General features: G+C 52.5%; 10 protein-coding genes across 10 annotated transcripts; 6 read left to right on the top strand and 4 right to left on the bottom strand.

Moving 5' to 3' along the window:
* Positions 1–949: 949 nt before the first annotated feature.
* Positions 950–2,126, top strand: ASPACDRAFT_39078 (uncharacterized protein; the record flags this gene model as incomplete). The annotated part of the gene is made up of 4 exons (XM_020200540.1): positions 950–969; positions 1,025–1,133; positions 1,178–1,205; positions 1,267–2,126. The coding sequence occupies 4 exons, from the start codon at positions 950–952 to the stop codon at positions 2,124–2,126; spliced, it is 1,017 nt and encodes a 338-aa protein (XP_020059797.1).
* A 1,209-nt stretch (positions 2,127–3,335) lies between these two features.
* Positions 3,336–4,482, top strand: ASPACDRAFT_49641 (zinc-dependent alcohol dehydrogenase family protein; the record flags this gene model as incomplete). The annotated part of the gene is made up of 2 exons (XM_020202268.1): positions 3,336–3,849; positions 3,953–4,482. The coding sequence occupies 2 exons, from the start codon at positions 3,336–3,338 to the stop codon at positions 4,480–4,482; spliced, it is 1,044 nt and encodes a 347-aa protein (XP_020059798.1).
* Positions 4,483–5,693: 1,211 nt separating this feature from the next.
* Positions 5,694–6,363, top strand: ASPACDRAFT_56868 (uncharacterized protein; the record flags this gene model as incomplete). Its single annotated transcript, XM_020203180.1, has 3 exons — positions 5,694–6,023; positions 6,113–6,184; positions 6,229–6,363. 3 exons carry the CDS (start codon positions 5,694–5,696, stop codon positions 6,361–6,363), a joined length of 537 nt encoding a protein of 178 aa, XP_020059799.1.
* Positions 6,364–7,052: 689 nt separating this feature from the next.
* ASPACDRAFT_56869 (2EXR domain-containing protein) lies at positions 7,053–8,060 on the top strand (the record flags this gene model as incomplete). Its single annotated transcript, XM_020203181.1, has 1 exon — positions 7,053–8,060. One exon carries the CDS (start codon positions 7,053–7,055, stop codon positions 8,058–8,060), a length of 1,008 nt encoding a protein of 335 aa, XP_020059800.1.
* Positions 8,061–8,759: 699 nt separating this feature from the next.
* On the bottom strand, positions 8,760–9,018 carry ASPACDRAFT_22219 (uncharacterized protein; the record flags this gene model as incomplete). The annotated part of the gene is made up of 2 exons (XM_020199094.1): positions 8,760–8,792; positions 8,866–9,018. Coding segments are annotated over 2 exons (186 nt in total), but the record flags the coding sequence as incomplete, so codon positions are not given.
* A 1,290-nt stretch (positions 9,019–10,308) lies between these two features.
* ASPACDRAFT_1878422 (YbhB/YbcL family Raf kinase inhibitor-like protein) lies at positions 10,309–11,031 on the bottom strand (the record flags this gene model as incomplete). The annotated part of the gene is made up of 3 exons (XM_020198137.1): positions 10,309–10,414; positions 10,492–10,836; positions 10,908–11,031. The coding sequence occupies 3 exons, from the start codon at positions 11,029–11,031 to the stop codon at positions 10,383–10,385; spliced, it is 501 nt and encodes a 166-aa protein (XP_020059802.1). The 3' UTR covers positions 10,309–10,382.
* A 467-nt stretch (positions 11,032–11,498) lies between these two features.
* ASPACDRAFT_56871 (uncharacterized protein) lies at positions 11,499–12,710 on the bottom strand (the record flags this gene model as incomplete). The annotated part of the gene is made up of 3 exons (XM_020203182.1): positions 11,499–11,644; positions 11,932–12,258; positions 12,326–12,710. The coding sequence occupies 3 exons, from the start codon at positions 12,708–12,710 to the stop codon at positions 11,499–11,501; spliced, it is 858 nt and encodes a 285-aa protein (XP_020059803.1).
* A 550-nt stretch (positions 12,711–13,260) lies between these two features.
* ASPACDRAFT_56872 (uncharacterized protein) lies at positions 13,261–13,851 on the top strand (the record flags this gene model as incomplete). The annotated part of the gene is made up of 1 exon (XM_020203183.1): positions 13,261–13,851. One exon carries the CDS (start codon positions 13,261–13,263, stop codon positions 13,849–13,851), a length of 591 nt encoding a protein of 196 aa, XP_020059804.1.
* Positions 13,852–14,766: 915 nt separating this feature from the next.
* ASPACDRAFT_49643 (putative aldo-keto reductase (YakC)) lies at positions 14,767–16,116 on the top strand (the record flags this gene model as incomplete). The annotated part of the gene is made up of 6 exons (XM_020202269.1): positions 14,767–14,925; positions 14,992–15,070; positions 15,136–15,276; positions 15,342–15,455; positions 15,527–15,721; positions 15,821–16,116. The coding sequence occupies 6 exons, from the start codon at positions 14,767–14,769 to the stop codon at positions 16,114–16,116; spliced, it is 984 nt and encodes a 327-aa protein (XP_020059805.1).
* Positions 16,117–17,006: 890 nt separating this feature from the next.
* On the bottom strand, positions 17,007–17,348 carry ASPACDRAFT_56874 (uncharacterized protein; the record flags this gene model as incomplete). Its single annotated transcript, XM_020203184.1, has 1 exon — positions 17,007–17,348. The coding sequence occupies one exon, from the start codon at positions 17,346–17,348 to the stop codon at positions 17,007–17,009; it is 342 nt and encodes a 113-aa protein (XP_020059806.1).
* Positions 17,349–18,593: the final 1,245 nt, after the last annotated feature.

Here is an 18,593-nt window from a genome sequence, read left to right on the forward strand (position 1 = left end):
TGGAGGTGAGTTCATTTTATTACGGCAATGGAAGGTGGTGGTAGGCGCCGAAAGAGATGGCGACACGATGTGGTCATGGCGGGCTTGGGGGGCTTGGGGGGATTGGGGCAGTTGCACGGCTTCAACGTCCTTATAAATCAGTTGAACACACAATATCTTCCTAGTTTGTAGAATATGGATCGCTGGGGAAGGAGGCACACGATGTTAATTAACTGAATATGTGAGAACGAAAAGTCGGCGTGGTGGACCATGGGAATGGGTCTTGCCCGTAGGAGTTGGGTAGGTACATCGTTTATCCTTATTGAGCTTCTTCCACAATGCCTTTCACACGGGGGTTGGAAGAAGAAGAAAGGTAGTGGTTGTCACTGGTGCGGATTGATCCTGCCAGTGTCTTTGAGAATCGACGCTCATGCTTGAGCATTCACACCCCTTCAATTCATTTTTGTTTAGAAACCTCACTCACTTTCTGGGTTGCCCCTCGAAGCCCTCAGCATCTAGTACTCAAGTGTATTGTGAGTATTGCTTTTCAGTGTCGCTAACTCAAAACACATCACAAGGATATTGCGGACTGCGAGGAAGTAAGGAGCAGCACACTAGGCGGCAAGCGGCTGTGAAGTGGTACTGCTGTATGTAATGGACCTAGCTTTGAGCCTATCTCACCCCGACACCCACTCAACGTGCCTCGGGTAACGAATGTTAACGCCGATTTCTCCAAAACGGCCGCGACCTCCAAATTTGGGGAAATCCCGTCCCCACTCACGGACGGACACTCGATAACAGTTTGTTCTGCAATCAGGGGGGCAATGGCCTGGCTACAGGTAGTCGCTCTGTCCTTAAAATCAACGATTGTTCCACACGCCCGGCCGAGTGATGTCAAAATTTGTAAGGACATTGACACGCGTCGGGTTGATCCACTAACCCACGCAGACATTTCAGTCAGCCTGCAAGTATGGCTCCGAGGATCTTCATGTACGCAAACCTACTACAGACCTAAGCCAGACAACAACAACTGACTGAGCATCAGCACCGGCGCAACTGGCCTCATCGGAGGCGATTTCCTACACATAGTTGTGGAAAATCATCCGGACTGGGAAATCGCCGTCCTTGTCCGGGACATCCGCAAGATCGGCTTGGTCCGGACCCACTATCCAACCGTTGAGATAATCTGCTCGAGCAGGAGAGCAGGAAACCTAATGTTGTCTTAAGTATGCATCGCAAGAGACATATGCCGTGCACTCCACGTGCAGAATAATTGACTGTCATCAGATTTCGCCAACTGCGACTACCTCCCCGCTGCGGAAGCCATCATCCGAGGTCTAGCCCAGCGTAAAGAGCAGGGCACGGTGATCCACACCTCCGGCGCCAAGATCATCGCCTGGGAGATGGAAGCCCAGCCCTCGACCTGGGGCCAACTGATTCCGCGCTACTACAATGACCTCGAGGGCGTCGCGGAGCTGACCAGTCTGCCCTCCGCCGCCAACCCCGAACCCACCGGCTACGACCATGTGCTCCCCAACTGGGCGGCGCATCGCGACATCGACATGGCCATCCTGCGCGGCCGCGAACACCCGCAGATCCGCACCGCCATCGTCTGCCCGCCGACCGTCTACGGGCCCTCGCGCTTCCCCGGCTTCACGCGCTCGATCCAGGTGCCCCGCTTGCTGAACGTGATGCTCCGCCGCCGACAGGCGTTCACCATCCACGGGAACGAGAACCGATGGCACATGGTGCACACGCAGGACATTGCGCGGATGTACTTGTCACTGACGGAGGCGGCGGTAGATGAGCACTCCCCAAGGGAGCTGTGGAACGAGCAGGGATACTATTTCGCGGAGCATGGCGAGTTTGCGTGGGGGGATGTCATTCGGCGACTGGCGGAGTTGGGGTACCAGAGAGGATGGCTGGACTCGCCGGAAGCCGAGGATCTGCCGAATCATGTCGTGCAGCGGTTCTGGTATGGCGGCCAGATGGATGTGAGCTCCACGAGTTTGGGGGTTGCGCGCCGCGCCCGGGAGATGCTGGGCTGGACGCCCGTGGAGGCGGATATCTTCTCCGATCTCGAGCGTATGTTGGATGTTGAGGCTACGTTGTTATGGCTGAAATCGGAGGCTGGAGCTCCGGTTTGATGGCCCTAGGTTTGGGGGCAGTGAGTGTCTGAAACGTCTCCGATGTATTTGTTCTTTGTTTGTGTTCTTCACGGTTGGAGCACATAGAATGTATACACGCTTCAGGCTGTATTGCCATGTTTATTGGGTTTCATAAGTGTTTTAGGTCGGCTTGTGTCAGCATCAACATCCATTATACACTCATAGCTTTCAAATTGCACATATCAAGCACTTCCGTATAGATCTATGTACTGTAGGTTTTCGACATAACAAAGCTGAACCATACAAAACCAGCAAGTATTACCCTCAACAGGTAAACCATTCTGTGAGGTTATCCATCCTTATAGTTTACCACGTTAAGGACAAACCTTTTCCTAAAAACAGAATTTTATACTTCCCTAGCTTGAAGAAGTGATTAAGGTTATATAGTCAATTGTTAAGAGATTTAAGCCTCGAAGGTAAATATTTGTACATTATGCTCACGTATTCAGTAAAACAGACACCTTACTCAAATGCATTGCTTAGCTGGTCCCGATTGGTGGGTTGGAGGAAGGATCGATAGTGCAGCTCATCGGTTTGAGTCTTAACCCTGATTCCAGTCCTCTCTACGAGGCTCTTTCCGGGCCTATCTATCGTAACGCATATGATGTTTTCTCCAACTGTACCGTCGCAGCCGAATCACGTGATAAATCGTAGCCCCCACTGAACCAGAAAAAGTACTAGGACAATCGTTCTAAACAATTTTCTTCCCAATACTTGGGCTGGGAGGTGTGATCCAAACCTTGAAGACGTTTTGCTTACAAATGATGGCACCCTCGTAGCCCCTCCCGACCCCAAGATCTGACGCGCCCAGGGCTGGCTGGGATTAGTAAAGTTGTCCCCGCCAGATCTCCAAAATTGGAGAAGCAGGTTGCATCAGGTTGGGGATAAGCTTTTCCCCACACTCAACTCTCCAACGCGGCCGTTGAAAGTCGTAACGTTACTTTCTGCAAACCGAGCTGCACCTGAATTATCTCATGAACCACTTTGTTTCTGTACGCCGCATTACTAAGGTGAGAACCTCTCTTCATGCAAAAGATCCGGGATATAAAAGCTTGCCAGGAGCTCCTGCCTTAGCCGACTTTCATCTTCAGTTTGCTCTTTCCAGTTCACACTTAGTCAAATCTTTAACTACCAATCACCAAGATCCACCAACCAACATTCTATAATCTACTGAGATCCTCAAAAATCATGTCGAGCCAAAAAGTCATCCGCATCAACGGCCCTCGCAACTCGGTCGAGAACCTGAAGGAGTTCCAGGAGCCTGTGCCCGAGCCGACCAAGTACGAGGTTCTGGTCAAGGTGCACGGCGTGTCCTTGAACTACCGGGACATCGCCGTTGCCACCTCGCTCTACCCCTTCCCCGTCAAGGACAATGTGGTCCCTTGCTCGGACGCCGCTGGCGTCGTGGTGAAGGTCGGTGAAGGCGTGAAGAATGTCACCGTTGGTGACCACGTTGTTGGTACTTTCGACATCACCAACCTCTTCGGCCCCCAATTGAACTGGGAGAATGGCCAAGGTGGTCCCATTGACGGCGTGCTTCGCGAATACGTCTGCATCCCGGCTGCCTCGGCGGTGCAGGTTCCCAAGGAATCCGCTTTGTCCTTCTGCGAATGGTCGACTCTGGTCTGCACAGGTGTAACTGCGTGGAATGCGCTGTATGGGAACATTCCCCTCCGACCTGGCCAGACGGTGTTGTTCCAGGGTATGTTCACCCTTTGCCATCTGTTTTCTTTCCTTTTTACTCTGTTTCTGCTCCAACCGTTCCCCAGTACAAAGAAAAACGCATATACCTAACACCGACCCAGGAACCGGCGGCGTCTCCATCACCGGCCTGATCCTGGCCAAGGCGGCCGGCGCCCGCACCATCATCACCTCCTCCAGTGACGAGAAGCTCAAGCGCGTCCAGGCCGACTACGGCGTGGACGAGGTGGTCAACTACAAGATCCACCCCGAGTGGTCCAAGGAGGTTCTCCGCCTGACCCAGGGCCAGGGGGTCGACTACATCTTCGAGAACGGCGGATCGGGCACCATCGGCGAGTCCCTCAATGCCGTCAAGATGGGCGGCAACATTTCGGTGATCGGTTTCCTGTCGCAAGCCGACCAGGCCAAGATGCCGGACGTCGCGGCTCTCGCCCTGTCCAAGGGCGCCGTTGTCCGCGGTATCACCGTCGGCTCCACGCAGCTGCTCCAGGAGGTGACGCGGTTCGTGGCGACGCGGGGTCTCCGGCTGCCCGTGGATAAGGTCTTTGATTTCAATGAGAAGGCCGTCGTGGAGGCCTACAAGTATGCTGCCTCTGGTGCGCAGATCGGGAAGGTGTGCATCAAGGTTGCCTGAGTGGAATGGAGTGCGTTACTAGGAGGGACACTGGCTTAGAGCTGTTCTTCTATTTCTTTTGACTTGGATGTGCGTTTGAAGTACTTGTAGGACTGGGTTGAGGTTGAGATCGGTATTCTCATCTGACAGTTATGTGTTTATAGATCTATGTTCCGTGTAGGTTCATGAGGTACATTTTGTGCACTTTTAATAAGAATTCAGTATCTCGGAGAAGTAGAGCTTCGAAAGCGCATAGATGTATCGTTGCAAATAAAAGTAATATCAAGGTCTTGGAAGCCTACCTATTGTTTCCAAATTGCGGGAGGGTCTGAAAACATTCTGGTGATGAGCCGTAGATCCCACCGATTCTAATAGCCTCTCTACGCAGTACCTGTACTGTAGCTTTAACCACGACATGAAACCTCTTTACTAAGTTTCCCTTGAGCATGACCATGCTCCCCCCCAGGCATCAAATATGCAAAAAAAAAAAAAATCTCATTAGGGTTCATAATTTTATAGTATACTATCGTTAGTCAAGGTGTTGAATACCAGTACTAGACAGATCAACTATATAATTATCCTAACTACCAATCATTGAGATCTCTCTTGGTCATCGTCCACCCCAGTCAAAAGCACAAGCAGGGTTTAGCCTTGTACTGCGGCGGTGAGCGGCGTCGCCTTCAGGCTGCAAGGCCGCAGGCCGCGATCGAGATGCTATTACATGACTAATATACCATTCAGTGTGTCGATACTAGTAGGTAGGGATGAGCCTTCAGAGTTAGGAGTATGCGTAGGTACCGAAGACCCTGGCGATTGCCATTTCGGGCGATTGGTGGTCCGGCCCCCATTCAACTCGTCTACTATGCCAAGCCTTCCAGCAGGTTAGATACGAGGGTGTTGGTATACTGCCAATGCTGACAGTATAGACAATTAGGGGCGATGGATTGGAGCTGGTTACATGGAAGAAATCTGGTGGAGGGATGCCCCTGGGGCTTACATTTGAAGGAGACCGGTGAAGATATATAACTAAACTCGTCTTCCCATGGACTAGCGCATGGAAGAACAAAACATTTTCCAAGCATTAAGTGCAGTAAGTGTTGGCCTCGTCTCGGTCAGTCTGACTGGCTTTCATTGCCTCTTCTATTGTAATTACCCTATCCTTTCTAACAATCTCACAGATTCCTCTCTCTGTCCACCAAGACAACACGACACCCATCACCAAGACACTCACCATGCTCATCAAACCCATAATTGCCACCAGTCTTCTGGTAACTACCGGCGCCCACGCCGCATCCCACTACGTCACCGTGAAGATGTGGTCCCACTCAAACTGCACCGGCACCCCGCACGAGGAGACCCTGGTCTTTAACACCGGCAGCGGCCCCCAGGTCTTCCAACAGGGCTATAGTTGGCAGAGCGGGACGATTACTAGTGGGGTCTCCGTCTGCGGCGTCAACTTCTGTCAGTCCGGCGAGAGTTGCTTTGGTCATCCGATTGTCTACGTGGGATGGTCCCCCAATTGCTTCACGGGGGGTGATTCGATGGATCTCGACAAGATCATGGTGGATACTTGCTAGGTCTGCAGAAGCATAGGTCTTTTCATTTGCTGTTATTCAAGCTTATGGCCTGCATCGTTATCCTTGTCATCTAGTTTGGGTTACCTGATTTCCGCGCTTGGGGGCATGGTTTGATGGGAGGAAGCATGGACTTCGCATATGTTACGGTGTGCCTTGTTGTGATAGTATAGATTACTATAAAACTGTATAGAAGCCCAAGAAATTATCACGCAACATCGAACACCGTGTTCGGCATTATCTCGTAGCTGTGGCGGGCTGGAATCTGTGGTTTACGCGGTTTCATCCTATCTCTGTACAGTACCTAAAGATGCCAAGTAATCAGTAAAAACAAAATAGTTGAGAAGGGCGATGTGCATAAACGGACCGACTCTTGGTTGTGATGCCTGAAATCAACAAGGATGCATCATCATATTCCCATTTTGCTAAGGAGACACAAGTGGATGTATGAGGGATTCCGGGCTTCAGCACTTCAAAAGGACCGACCGCTAGCCTCGATGATTGGCTGCGCTTACTTCATTATCCGCCGGTTGATATGGAGTTATGCCCCATTTATTTTGCTTTATGTATTATAATCATAGCGTTCGCCTTCACGAGAATGAATCATGGCGGGATGCACACCAGAATGAAACTGTGTCGGGGAAGGATGTAGGTCTATATTTTTTTTGTACGAGTTACCCATGTATGAGCATATAACCATCATAATTCCACTCTTTCTTCGGCCGTGTTCGAGCCGCATCTGAAAGTAAGTGCCCTATGCATCAACATTAACTTAGTACATGTTAGTTCCCGGCTAGTTTCATGTTAAACTCGATTCGTACTAAATATGTCTTATTCCCAGCACCCCTATTGGCCTTCCAAACTTTTTATGACCCCGATCTATGCGAGACTGACTCACCAACACGCAATACCACCCCCAAGCCCTGATTCTATTCCCTAAGTAGCACATAAATACCCTCTTCACCCCTCCCCCCCCCCAACTCCCCCCCTCTTACCGTGCACAACCAGACTATCTCGATGTCAACAGCACCGCAACCAGATCCTAAAGCCCTCGCCGCCCGACCAAGCCCCTACACCTATACCGACGAGCAATGGAAGGTCCACACCGTCCACCCACAGCGATACTATTCCCGCAGTAGAGAAGATGGAACGCTTCGCCCCACTCTCCCAGCGCCCTGTGTTTCCATAGGCAATCCGGACATTGCGCCACGAACGGCGGCCGAAAAAGCCCGCGAAGCCGACAAGGCGCTGTGGGGGAGCTGCAAGAGCGTTGACGAGTACGAAGGGAAGAGGCGGGAGATGGACGACGTCGCCGCCGCCCGCGCAGTGGAAGCAGGACGGCCGGCCTTTCATCCGTTTCCACGCCTGCCGGCCGAGTTGCGATGTCGGATCTGGGTCGTGGCCATGGTGAACAACCCAACCCGCATTGCCATCACCTGCTCGGGGTACACGCCGGCGCGACGACCGCAAGGGGGATGGTGTGGGACGGTGGCTCCGGGACGTCCGAGGATTTATGCAGCCACCGCGTTCATGCCGCCGCTGATGCTGGTCAACTGGGAGGCGCACGCCCTGGCGTCGCGCCACTACCGGCGGGCCTTTCGGGGCGTCAATGGCGGCGGGGGCGTCCTCGCCGCCTATCCGAGTATTCTCACGATCGAAAAGCCCATGGTGCTCCTCCTGCCCATGGATCGTGCTGAGGACCTCGGATTGCTTGCAGAGATCGTGGTGATTGTTTCCCCGGGTCTTGGTGGCAGGGTGGCGTTTTCCACGGAGTACTCGGAACGATTCAAGATGATGCTGAGGGTGGGGACCATACGTCGTCTAGAACTTCGGCTGACGAGATCGATCCCCCGCGACCGGGCGCGCAGAGTTGAGGAATACTTTGCATCGCTATTCTCGGAGATACAGGCGGCGAATGAAGAATGGGTTGCGCCGGAACTGCAGGTGGGGCCTGTGCATGACGAAGAGAAGCCTCGAAATGATTCCGAATCGTCCTCCAAGGACTTGTACAGTGATGACGATTAACGTTACCGACGACAGACCTACTCTAGCACTAGCAATTCTGTGATGGATCAAGTACTCAAGTCAATAGTCGCGTAGGATCAAATTCGGTCCATTCGGCCGGTTTGCGTACCTATTGCACAAATCTCGGAAGAGAAGAAAGTTATGGGAATCTAGACTTTAAACTCAGTGCATTCAAGTCCAAAGTCCCAACATGATCAAAGTTCTGCACTCTGTACTAGGTACCGATCGTCGGAATCTGCCCTTTCGGTTGATGATGCAGGCATGCAAAGCTTGCACCGATTATATAGTCCCGCTCTCATGAGACTGTACAATACAGTAACTACCTGCCCCCACGGTTGAAGTAGGCTCAGCCGAGTTTTCATGCACACCCAGAGCCATGCGAGCACCACAAATATCAACATACGCAGTGTACCGAAATTTCGGACAAAATCAACCCGGAGTGCCGTGTCTTCTACCTAGTAACAACAATTCTGCAGATAGCGCATGTCTAGAGCCCCTGCAACAGCCTATTGGATATGACATGCCATTCTTCTTGAAGCAACCCTGTTATAGGACTACTGATTTTATCCGCTCGACCCAGACATGTCCCTATTACCCAAATGCCAGTCGATGGCAGCGCCCGGTGAACAGCATTGCTCTCGGATAGAGCGTTGTTGTATTCACCACATCGCCTTCCGCCTTCCGTTGAAATTCAAGCATTCAAGCATTCGTGCACAGTACATCCTGACCGGCCTGTAGACAAGAATTCTGAGACCAAAAGCAAACGGAAGACCTGGGAACTGTCGATACTGGTTACGCAACTCACAATCGGAACGGCGCAGCATCGGGGTACTTTTCCGGCAGCGGCACAAATGCTCCGGAGACCCGTTGCGTCAGATGGAGTCGTGCTGGGAGCCTCGCAGTCGACGCCCACGATCCCCAGCTCCTCACTAATACAGCATTGTGCATTGTTGTAGATTTGGCGGGCAGAGAAAATCGGTGTCGGAATTACCTGCCATTGTTGTTGCTAGGGCTGCCGTCAGGGTTGTTGCCGCCAGGGTTGTTGCCGGCTGGGATGATGTTGTTGGGGATGCTGCCATCATTGGTATTGCTGGGGTTGCCAGAGCCCTGGGCTAGAGATATTCCTAGCAGGAACGCTACAACATGAATGATCTTCATTTTCGCTGAATCCGAAGCAGAGATTGGCTAGATTGAAAGGACTCTTGGATAATTATTCTTACTTACTGAGCTTGATGGATTCTGGTCTTCAGGCTTTGACTGGGCAAACGTATCTATTTTTCGAAGGATGGGGGGTCTGTTTATTGAGAAAACCAATCTTAGGGTCAAGGAAGCCTGATGTGGAATGTGGGGCTCAGGAACAAAGTCACAATCGTAAGTTCCACAGCGAAAATGATTTGGAAAAAAACACACATAAAAGCGATCATTTGAATATGTTGGACTTGTATGCTTATGGTTGCGAAACTAAGAAGGGAAATGAAGGCAGATCAACCACTGGCGATCATTGCATTCGGACAATATCTCAATTCTTGGCGCTGCATCCACAATGTAACAAGGAGATGGTACTGTCCAGTACAGTACAATTGCCATACTATTTTCTCAGCTTGATTCAACCAATTCCTTACGGCGAGAGAGGAGAGAGAGGGGGGGGAGTTGGTACGCCAGTCGTGCTCACATCAGGGGCTGCTTGGCAGCTTCCATGGAAGATGACCGGAGCACAGGGACTTATTCCGAACTCCACTGCCAGTTTCAATACCGCCAGCCGAAGCATAGACCCGAAGCTGACATCTCGTGTCACTTGCCATTGCTAGGGGCATGGAGATTGTCAAAGCTTGGCGGATTGAGGACCCGATGTCATCCCGTCAATTTGCCCCAAATCTCCCGAATGCATTCGCCCTGCAACTAAAGTCATCAAGGCATTGTTCGTTTCTTTATCCACCCATTCAGGTCTGCTTCACAGCCATACAGCGTTTGAAGTCTCGAAGTCGGAATTCCCTGTTCTATGAGCGACTCCCATGCCCGTTCACGGGGCGCCCACACAAGCAGGAGTTGCGTCATTCCCAAGCTTTCGGGCAATCCGGCAAAGACTTCCTACAATAGTATAAAAGAAAGAGTGCTACTTTCCGCCAGTGAAGCTATAACTACTTCATACGTCTATGTTTATACACGATGACCCTCACAGGAAGAATTTATTCATGATTCATTACTCCGGGTCCTGAATAAATATACATCTTTTCTTGTTGATTGTATTGTCGATTTCCGAGATCCCGCCGCACGCAAACTATTTCCGCTGAGTGTGAAGCTATGTTGTGCACCGCCACCCCTTCAACGCGCTCCCCCTCGATACCACCCGAGCCCTAATTACTGGTAAAATAATTCACTGCCACCAGCGTCCCCAGCTTAAACTCCGCCTCCGCAGCATCAAGATCATAACGCATCCGATGCATATTCCCCAGCTTCTGCCCACCCGGCGGGGCGTACTTCTTTCCCTCAAAGGTCGGCGGCTGCTCGTACAGGAAGAAGATATAACGATGCGGGGAGCTGCCGGGGGGCGGGGCGGGACCGATGTAGTTCGCCACGAACGGGGCCGTGACTTTCAAAACGTGGACACTCGAATCAGTTTCTGATGCAGTGGGCTGCAAATCCGGCTGGATCCAGTGCAGGATGGGGCCGAGGACGCCGAAGGAAGGGAAGGGGGCGTCGATGTCGAGGCCGATGACCATGTAAGTCGTGCTTGGCGAGAGGCCACTGAAGGAGAGTTCCGGCGGGGATTGAGCTTCTGTTCCACAGCATCAGGCTTGTTTGTTAGTTATGGGTTTCACGTTGCCCCGCATTTTCTGGGTTGCTGACCCGCTCGGGGGATGTACTGGCCCGGTTGGACATCCCTGTGTTGGCCGACATTCAGGCCAAGCACTTTAGTGGCGTCGGCCTCGATTAGCGAGAGGGCTTTTTTGACGCTTTTGTTCGCGGGCATCGTGTATGAGGATAGGGAGGGCTTGGCTGGTTTGCTTGTGTGATGTGCATAAGCTATGTCGAGGGAATGGGTTTATGGTCTCTTCCTGGTTGTTGGATTGACTGAGCTGACGATCGGGTTTAAGGGTCGGAGATTGGGCAGCTCCGTCGGAGATAAGAACCACGCATTCAAGTCAACAATCCATACAATGCTCTTATATATGGTACACACAATATTCCGGAGATAAGAATGCATCTTGTATCTCCATCTCATCGTTACTGGGCCCAGTTGACACAACAATAGATATTCGATAAACATCATTGATGAAAAATGACCTGCGCTGTTACAAACTCGAATCACCTCAACTCCACTAGAATGTGACTCTTCTTCGGATTATTATAATTTCTAATTCAACTCCAAGCTATTGCAAAGCAAGCCGGAAGGTTCTTAAAGCAAAGTAAGAACCACCCACTTTCCACCCCACTGCCCTACTCCTTCATCGGAACATGCTCGCCCGAGCCGCTTTCCGTGCCACTAGAGTCTTCATCCGACCTCCAGCCCCATGGGTGTCGCTCCACGTGTCGGGCTTCTATGAAGATCTTCCAGAGGATCGTGACGGTATCATGACCGAACCCTGCACCCTTGTAGGGTTTGATTGTGAATTGGTACTAGAAAAGAACTATTAGCACAAACTCTCTCTCCCCCAGCCCGGAACTCCCCAAGGATATGCTTGCCTTCCCCGGGTATTCGAATCGATAAAAGGCCATTGTATCGCCGTCGGTGGTCAAGCCGTAGACGACAGGGTCCTGCTCGCCCGTGTCTTGCCTGGCTTCGTGGACCATAACTGATAGGACAAGGGTTGACTAGTAAGGCGCCCTGATTCCAACATGTCTAGGTGAGAAGAGCTAAAGAGCCACATACGCAAGTAAGCTAAAAGCTCCGTGTCCACCGCCGAACTCATCGGTTTGTCCCTCTCCAGGACCACGAAGCGCACCCGAGGGCGACGGTTACGGTGACGGGAGATCACCGTGGAGTCCGGCAGGTTTGCGAGTCTCAACCAGCTCCGTCTCATGGTATAGGCCAGTGCGCTTCTCGACTGCACGTATGTCATGCAGGCGTTGACGCCGTGGACGATGTTCACCTCATAGGCAATGCGGTGGAGCGTCCACTCGAGCGCGTTGCTGGGGATCTTGTCACTTCGCTTGGGCTCGACGAGAGAGGTTTGCGTCATCGAGGTGAGGAACTCAGCTATCTGACTATCAGTTACCCGTGCACTTGACGCACCAAACACAACTGGTGTGGGCAACCAACTCACCAGGGATCGGAACACTAGCTGAAGGGGCGGCCCAGTCGTAGCCCTCGTCGCTCGGTGAGACAGCGAACGTGCGGGTGAAGAAGTCGTGTTGGAGGGTCCCAGCCCAGAGGGTAGGTGTCTCATCTTCGGGTCGGAACCTCAGGCGTCGGACGCTATCCTCGAGGTCGTCCAAATTTTCTCTCTCCTCTGCGATCCGTTTCATTTCCATCTTGGCGCACTCCAATGCTCCGCACAGCTCATCCATGCGGAACTCGATCGTGGTGATGGCTGACTCGTGGGACTCGAGCAATTGCTCCAGCTCTCTAGATGGGTCATCTATGTTGAATGAATGTTCTGAGAGTGGGAGCAGATCTCTCTCCTGCCATCGATCTAATGTTCTTGACATCTTGCAAAGAACAAGGAATATGAGGGTGTTTTTGGATCTTGATGAAGGTGGAAAGGTGTGTTAAGTTGGACGTGTGGCAAGCTGTGTGCGACTGTTGGCAGAAGTTGTGTTCGAGGGGCCAGATAATGGGGTCAAGGTCATGGACGGGTTGCAAAACTCGATCCGAATGTTGTCATGATGATTGCCACGCTCCATATATCTGCGGTAGGAGTCTCCATGATGATGTACATACGGTCAGGGATTGAGGCCCAGTCATTTCCCCAGGACGAGTTTCTCCCATATCATCCATCAAACAAGACACCACCTTGCTCATTTGAGACCCCACACAGACCTATCATCCCGTCCTTATATCCCTACATCAAATCACGGACCATGCCGTGTTACCTATTCATCAAAGTGGGTGCATGGATTGACGGAAAGAAAGAGACCTTTCACGAGAAGCGCGGGAACTTCCACCAGGCGCAGGGCGCACGCTTGCGACTCTTCGCTGGCTGCCCGCAGATTTGAAGATCCATTTGAACTGCAGCAGGGAGTCCAACTATGGCGCAGCATGATATCCCTGATCCAGAACGACAACGACCTCAACTTCGCGATCCAGCACGAGACAGCTCTGCAGCACAAACACCAAGCCCCGGACGCGATGCTCCAGCATCTCGCCGACACCAGCGATGTTGGGTCTGGGTCCATCTTCTCGGCCATGTCGCAGATGCAGGCGATTGAGAGCGAGCTGCGCACGGTCCACGAGGAGATCTGGAAGCTCAACCGAAAGGCGCACCGGATCCTGCGCAAATTCCCCGTTTGCTTTGAGCCGGTCAAACGTGCGGTGTGCGCCAACTGGGCCAGGCCGGACTGGCACATGACGGAATTCCTGCGGGAGGGTTGCGCGGGCCGCAGCGGGTGCTGCGGGCGCGGGTGCGGCTGTTGCGCCAGACCCCGGAGTGCGCATCGCGCGAAGCGGGGCCATTGCACCGCCGCCTGCACGTGCTGTGAGCGGGCCCGTGGCTTTGCGGTGGGAAAGCACGTTCGCTGGGAGCCCGTTCGTCTGCCGGCTCTGGATGATGCCGAGTGGATCACGGGGGACATGTTGCAGCTGTTGGTCGCCTATGCGTTCGGGCTCACGGTGGAGAATGACTGGCTCTGAAGTTCGCTGTGTCTTCATGCTACAGAAACATAGCGCTGGACTTGGTAGATTTGATATAAAATGCTTATTGGGAGCCTGTTCTAGATCAAACCTGTGCACTTTGGCTTGGGTCTTGCCAATCCTCAGATCACCTACGGTCCTGTACTTTTGTGCCTTGACAGTTTTGAGGGTTCTTGTGTCCCTTCGTTTAAGCTTTCTACGTGACAGTGGAATGCCTACAACGTGCGAACATTGGAGACATTGCGAAAAGGGAAACGGAAAGGGTAAGGTTGCTTACACAGCAACAGTTCTGAGAACGTTTTTTATGTCATAACAGGCAGGGCTCCTGGTAATCTACTAGGTACATCAGGACTCATGAAACAACAATATACCAGCAAATTGACAACTGGAGAATAGTCTTATCATAAGTAGTACGATGACGATATTGCAGGCCGCATGAAGTCAGGGGTTCGGCCGGATTCCTTCACTCGACAATAGTATCCAGCGTCTGTGGTTTGCAGGCCAGGCTCGAGATATACCAATGATGTCACCTATGTGTGGGCCATGCTGCTGACCTGCAGATTCACCACCAATCACTGCAGGTCTAATTGACGGACATACGCTTAAACCCGCGTCAGCTGTCAGCATTTAGCCTCTGGTCTGTGCGGCGACCCACACACATGAAGTGATCACGAATAGGAAAAAGCGCCGAGCTCCCGAGAGCCCGAATCCGGCGCATCTCTGTCATCAACCTTAACGTAGCCGGGCGATGAGCCGATCGGACCCTGGAATTAGCGATGCGGTGCTCGATTCACTGTCGCCTATTATTTCCTCCGACTCTTATATATACCCCGTCCCAGCTGTAGCAGAGTTCAGACAAGACTACAGCATACACCCACAACCACCACCACTTTAGTACTACATCTTCCCTTCATCATGGTCAAATTCCTCCCCTTCGGCGACCTCCAAGTCCCCTCGCCCGGTTTCGGCGCCATGGGTCTCAGCTTCGGGCTGGGCAACAACCTGAGCTACGAGGAGGCCGAGCCGGTGCTTCTGAAGGCCATCGAGCTGGGTTGCACCTTTTGGGATACAGCCGTACGTTGACCACTCTCACTTTCTTCATAGCATCTCGTTCGAATTCTCTAACTATTTAATGCACAGGTTGTCTACCAAGCCGGTGTCAACGAGAAACTCCTTGGTGACTTCATCCGCAAGCATAACGTGCGCGACAAAGTCTTCAGTGCGTCCCCCTTGCCATCAGCGCACACAATTAGACCACTAACCCGGATCAATGAACGATCACAGTCGCCTCCAAATGCGGCTTCGACGTCTTCGGCAACAAAGGCGTCACCAACTCCGCCGCCCACATCAAGCAGTACATCGAGGGAACGATCGAGCGACTCGGCTTCGCCCCGGACCTGTACTACCTGCATCGGATTGACCCTAGTGCGTTGTGCTACTGGACTCCCAGCTACAGTTTCCCCGACACTGACGAACCCCGAAAATAATAGACACCCCCCTCGAAGAATCCATCCCCGCCCTAGACGAGATCCGCAAGGCCGGAAAGACCAAATACATCGGTCTGTCGGAGTGCTCTGCGGCGACACTCCGCAAGGCTAACTCCAGTATGCCCCTCTTCTTTCTCCCTGGATGTTATTACACTATGGATCAACGTATTAATGGTTGTCATCCGTAGTCGCCAAGATCGACGCCGTACAAGCGGAATACTCCGCCTTCGAGACCATCCACGAGACGGACGGGCTGATCGAGACAGCCCGGGAGCTGGGCGTCGCCTACGTGGCGTACAGCCCGCTGGGCCACGGCTGGCTGGTCGATAACTTCGACTACCAGTCGCCCGACGACTTCAAGCCGGATGATTTCCGGCGGACTTGTACGTACCCCCCTTTATCCGCAGTTCCCTAGAAAATCGTTCCGGACACCTCCGCCCTTTCAGTCTAGTCTGATGAGCTGATTCTCGATTGAAAAAAAGCCCCCAAATTCCAAGGCGAGAACTTCTACAAGAACAAGGCGATCGTAGAGGAAATCAAAAAGCTGGCGGCGCGCAAGGGCTGCTCGGTCAGCCAGATCGCGCTGGCCTGGGTCGCCGCCCAGGGGATGATCGCCATCCCCGGGACGACCAAGGTGGCCCGGCTGGAGGCGAACTGGGCGTCGCGCGACGTGGAGCTGAGCGAGGCGGAGCGCGCGGAGATGCGCCGGATTGTGGACAGCGCCAAGCCGCAGGGGAACCGGTATGGGGCGGCGAACCAGGCGCTTGTTGGGCATTAGGGAGGTGAAGTGGAGTAGGAGTGGAATGATAGCATTGCATAGTTCCAATGGAAATCGAGAGAATACAAATCCCGTGTCTGGGTATATACTGTATCGATGAGGGCATAGTCCACAGATACACTGCTACTCCCCCCCCCCCCCCACCCACCCACCCAGCACAGAACACTGGCACCCATGAACTTCAACAATCCGATCCAACCACACGACTCGATTTACATACTCATCTCTCCCATTCCCTCCACACACATACACACGAAAGCCAACAGACAAACCATCAAGAAACCGCCTTCCGTCCAACACCCACCACAACCCGCGCCTGGTGCACGACGACCCTCTACGTCTCTTCAACCGCCGCAGCAAACATCTCCACCCAACGCTTCCTCCACAATGGCGCATCAGGCGCATCAGGCGCATCAATCCTGGCCGGAAACAAAGGAGCATGGTTTCAGAGTCACTTTACCAGCACTGAGTTCAGGCAGGGAGTATTGGGATCTTATAATGTTGGGGAAGGCAGTGACACACCAAGATCGGCGGTACAAACCGTCCAGATCGCTATACTGAGCTACACCTGGCATTGCGATCTAATATAGTATGCAGTGCTTGTTAGAAGTGCTAAAAGCGGGAAATCATCTGGATTTCTCTCTCTGCCCTGACCATTCAAGAAGGGTTATTTTACTTGTAGCCTAAGAGGAGGAAGGGTCTCATCTCCTAACTAACCCCAAATCCCCAACAAATTCCACATCGTCATTCTAGTCCCTCATGTGCAGAATAACCAGAATAAGATAGAAGACTTTTAAAAAATCATATTAAACTAGAACCCCATAAACCCATACGACGCAGATAAATCCAAAACACAAAACCGCACCTCCAGATACAACAGGAAACGCAAACTAGCAAGTATTCACCAAGATCTTGTCGAAGGCCATAGTGGGGCCGCCAGTGTAGCAGTTGGGCGACCATCCGACGGACGCGTCGGGGTTGTTGTAGCAGCTGGAGCCGTACTGGCAGAAGGCGACGCCGCAGGCGGAGGCACCGCCGACAATCTGACCGCTGGCCCAGGTGTAGTCGTACTGATAGACCTGGGTGCTGGCGCCGGTGCTGTAGGCGATGGTCTCCTGGTGGAAGGTGCCAGTGCAGTCGTCGCCGGTCCACAGGTTGACGGTGAGGTACTCGGAGGTGGCCAGGGCGCCGGTGGCGGCGAGGAGGGCGGTGGCGAGAGTCTTGGAGAGCATTTTTTCGTTGATTGGGTTGGAGGAAGGTAAGATTCTGTACGGGTTAGATTGATAGCTGGGAAGGCGGCAGATGGGTGTGCTCACTGAGGAGATTGGAGAGGAGATGAGCGTGAAGATTGAGATTGGGATGGATGCTGCTGGGGGAAAATTGTAGCAGCGGGTTTCTCCACCTATTTATATTATCGAGGTGCAGGGCTTCTCCTTGCAAATATCAACTGCCGGGCAAACATCTATCCCATCGCTTGTCGAAACATTCCACCACCTGACAAACCGTGAGTCCGTCGGAGATGACCTAACCCTCGTATTCATCTATACTCCCACCTCGATATTGTGAGACCCTCGTATTTCGAATAGACTCTAACCTCAGCACGGCTGGCGGGCCGGACCGGTGGGGCGAGAAGTTTCTTATCTCTAACAATCAGCGGCCGCATCTTCCCCTGCCAAAATTACAAGGTCCACTCGACGACCCTGACCTCTAACCTTATCCAGAATATGGAGTTGGGGACCTCATCTACGCCGAAGAATTTTTCCAGTGTGGACCTCAGGGGAATACGAGGTTGTCTTGTGCCTGCGGGTTCCTCAGGCTGTAGAGAGTAACTTGACTACGCTGCAGTCGTCTTGGCGGACCGTAACGGGGAATCTCATCGCTTCACGGGGACATATCCTTTGCAGGCTATATCAAAGGTCTTAACACAGCACTAGTCGAATGGTGTCGGAAGGTATGTCGCTTGGTATGAAAGGTGCAGCTATCGATTGCGGTATCACAGAGACATATTCAGGGTTACCCTAGGCTCCTAAACCCCTGCTTCCCTACACCTCAGACCCCAGGCAAATACCAGGTACGTACTGCAGGACTCAGAAACGACAAAGGTTTCTTCTTCAGGGATACAGCCGGCGGCACGAGCCGGGGGAAACCCTAACATTACCAAAAAGTCTCTGGCTCTCGATCCGCTGCCAGATCTAAGTGGGTCGGGTCATGCGGTGACTACACCGCATCAAGCTATGGCGCCGCCGACCCTTTTGCAACCATTGGCTCTTTCGGTTGAGAAGAATTCACTCACTAAATCCTCGATAGAATGATTCAATGAGGGAAAGGCCAGAACCATTTCGTGATAACCAGACAACTCGTTATAGCCAGTATGCATACTCGGCTTAGCGCGGTACGATTGCCGTTTTTTTCAACGACTTGTTACTGATCAGTAGTACTCTCTTCAATCTCTCCCACACCACTTCCTAATCAAGAAT

The sequence above is a fragment of the Aspergillus aculeatus genome (genome assembly GCF_001890905.1).
Source record: "Aspergillus aculeatus ATCC 16872 unplaced genomic scaffold ASPACscaffold_2, whole genome shotgun sequence".
Taxonomy (NCBI): domain Eukaryota; kingdom Fungi; phylum Ascomycota; class Eurotiomycetes; order Eurotiales; family Aspergillaceae; genus Aspergillus; species Aspergillus aculeatus.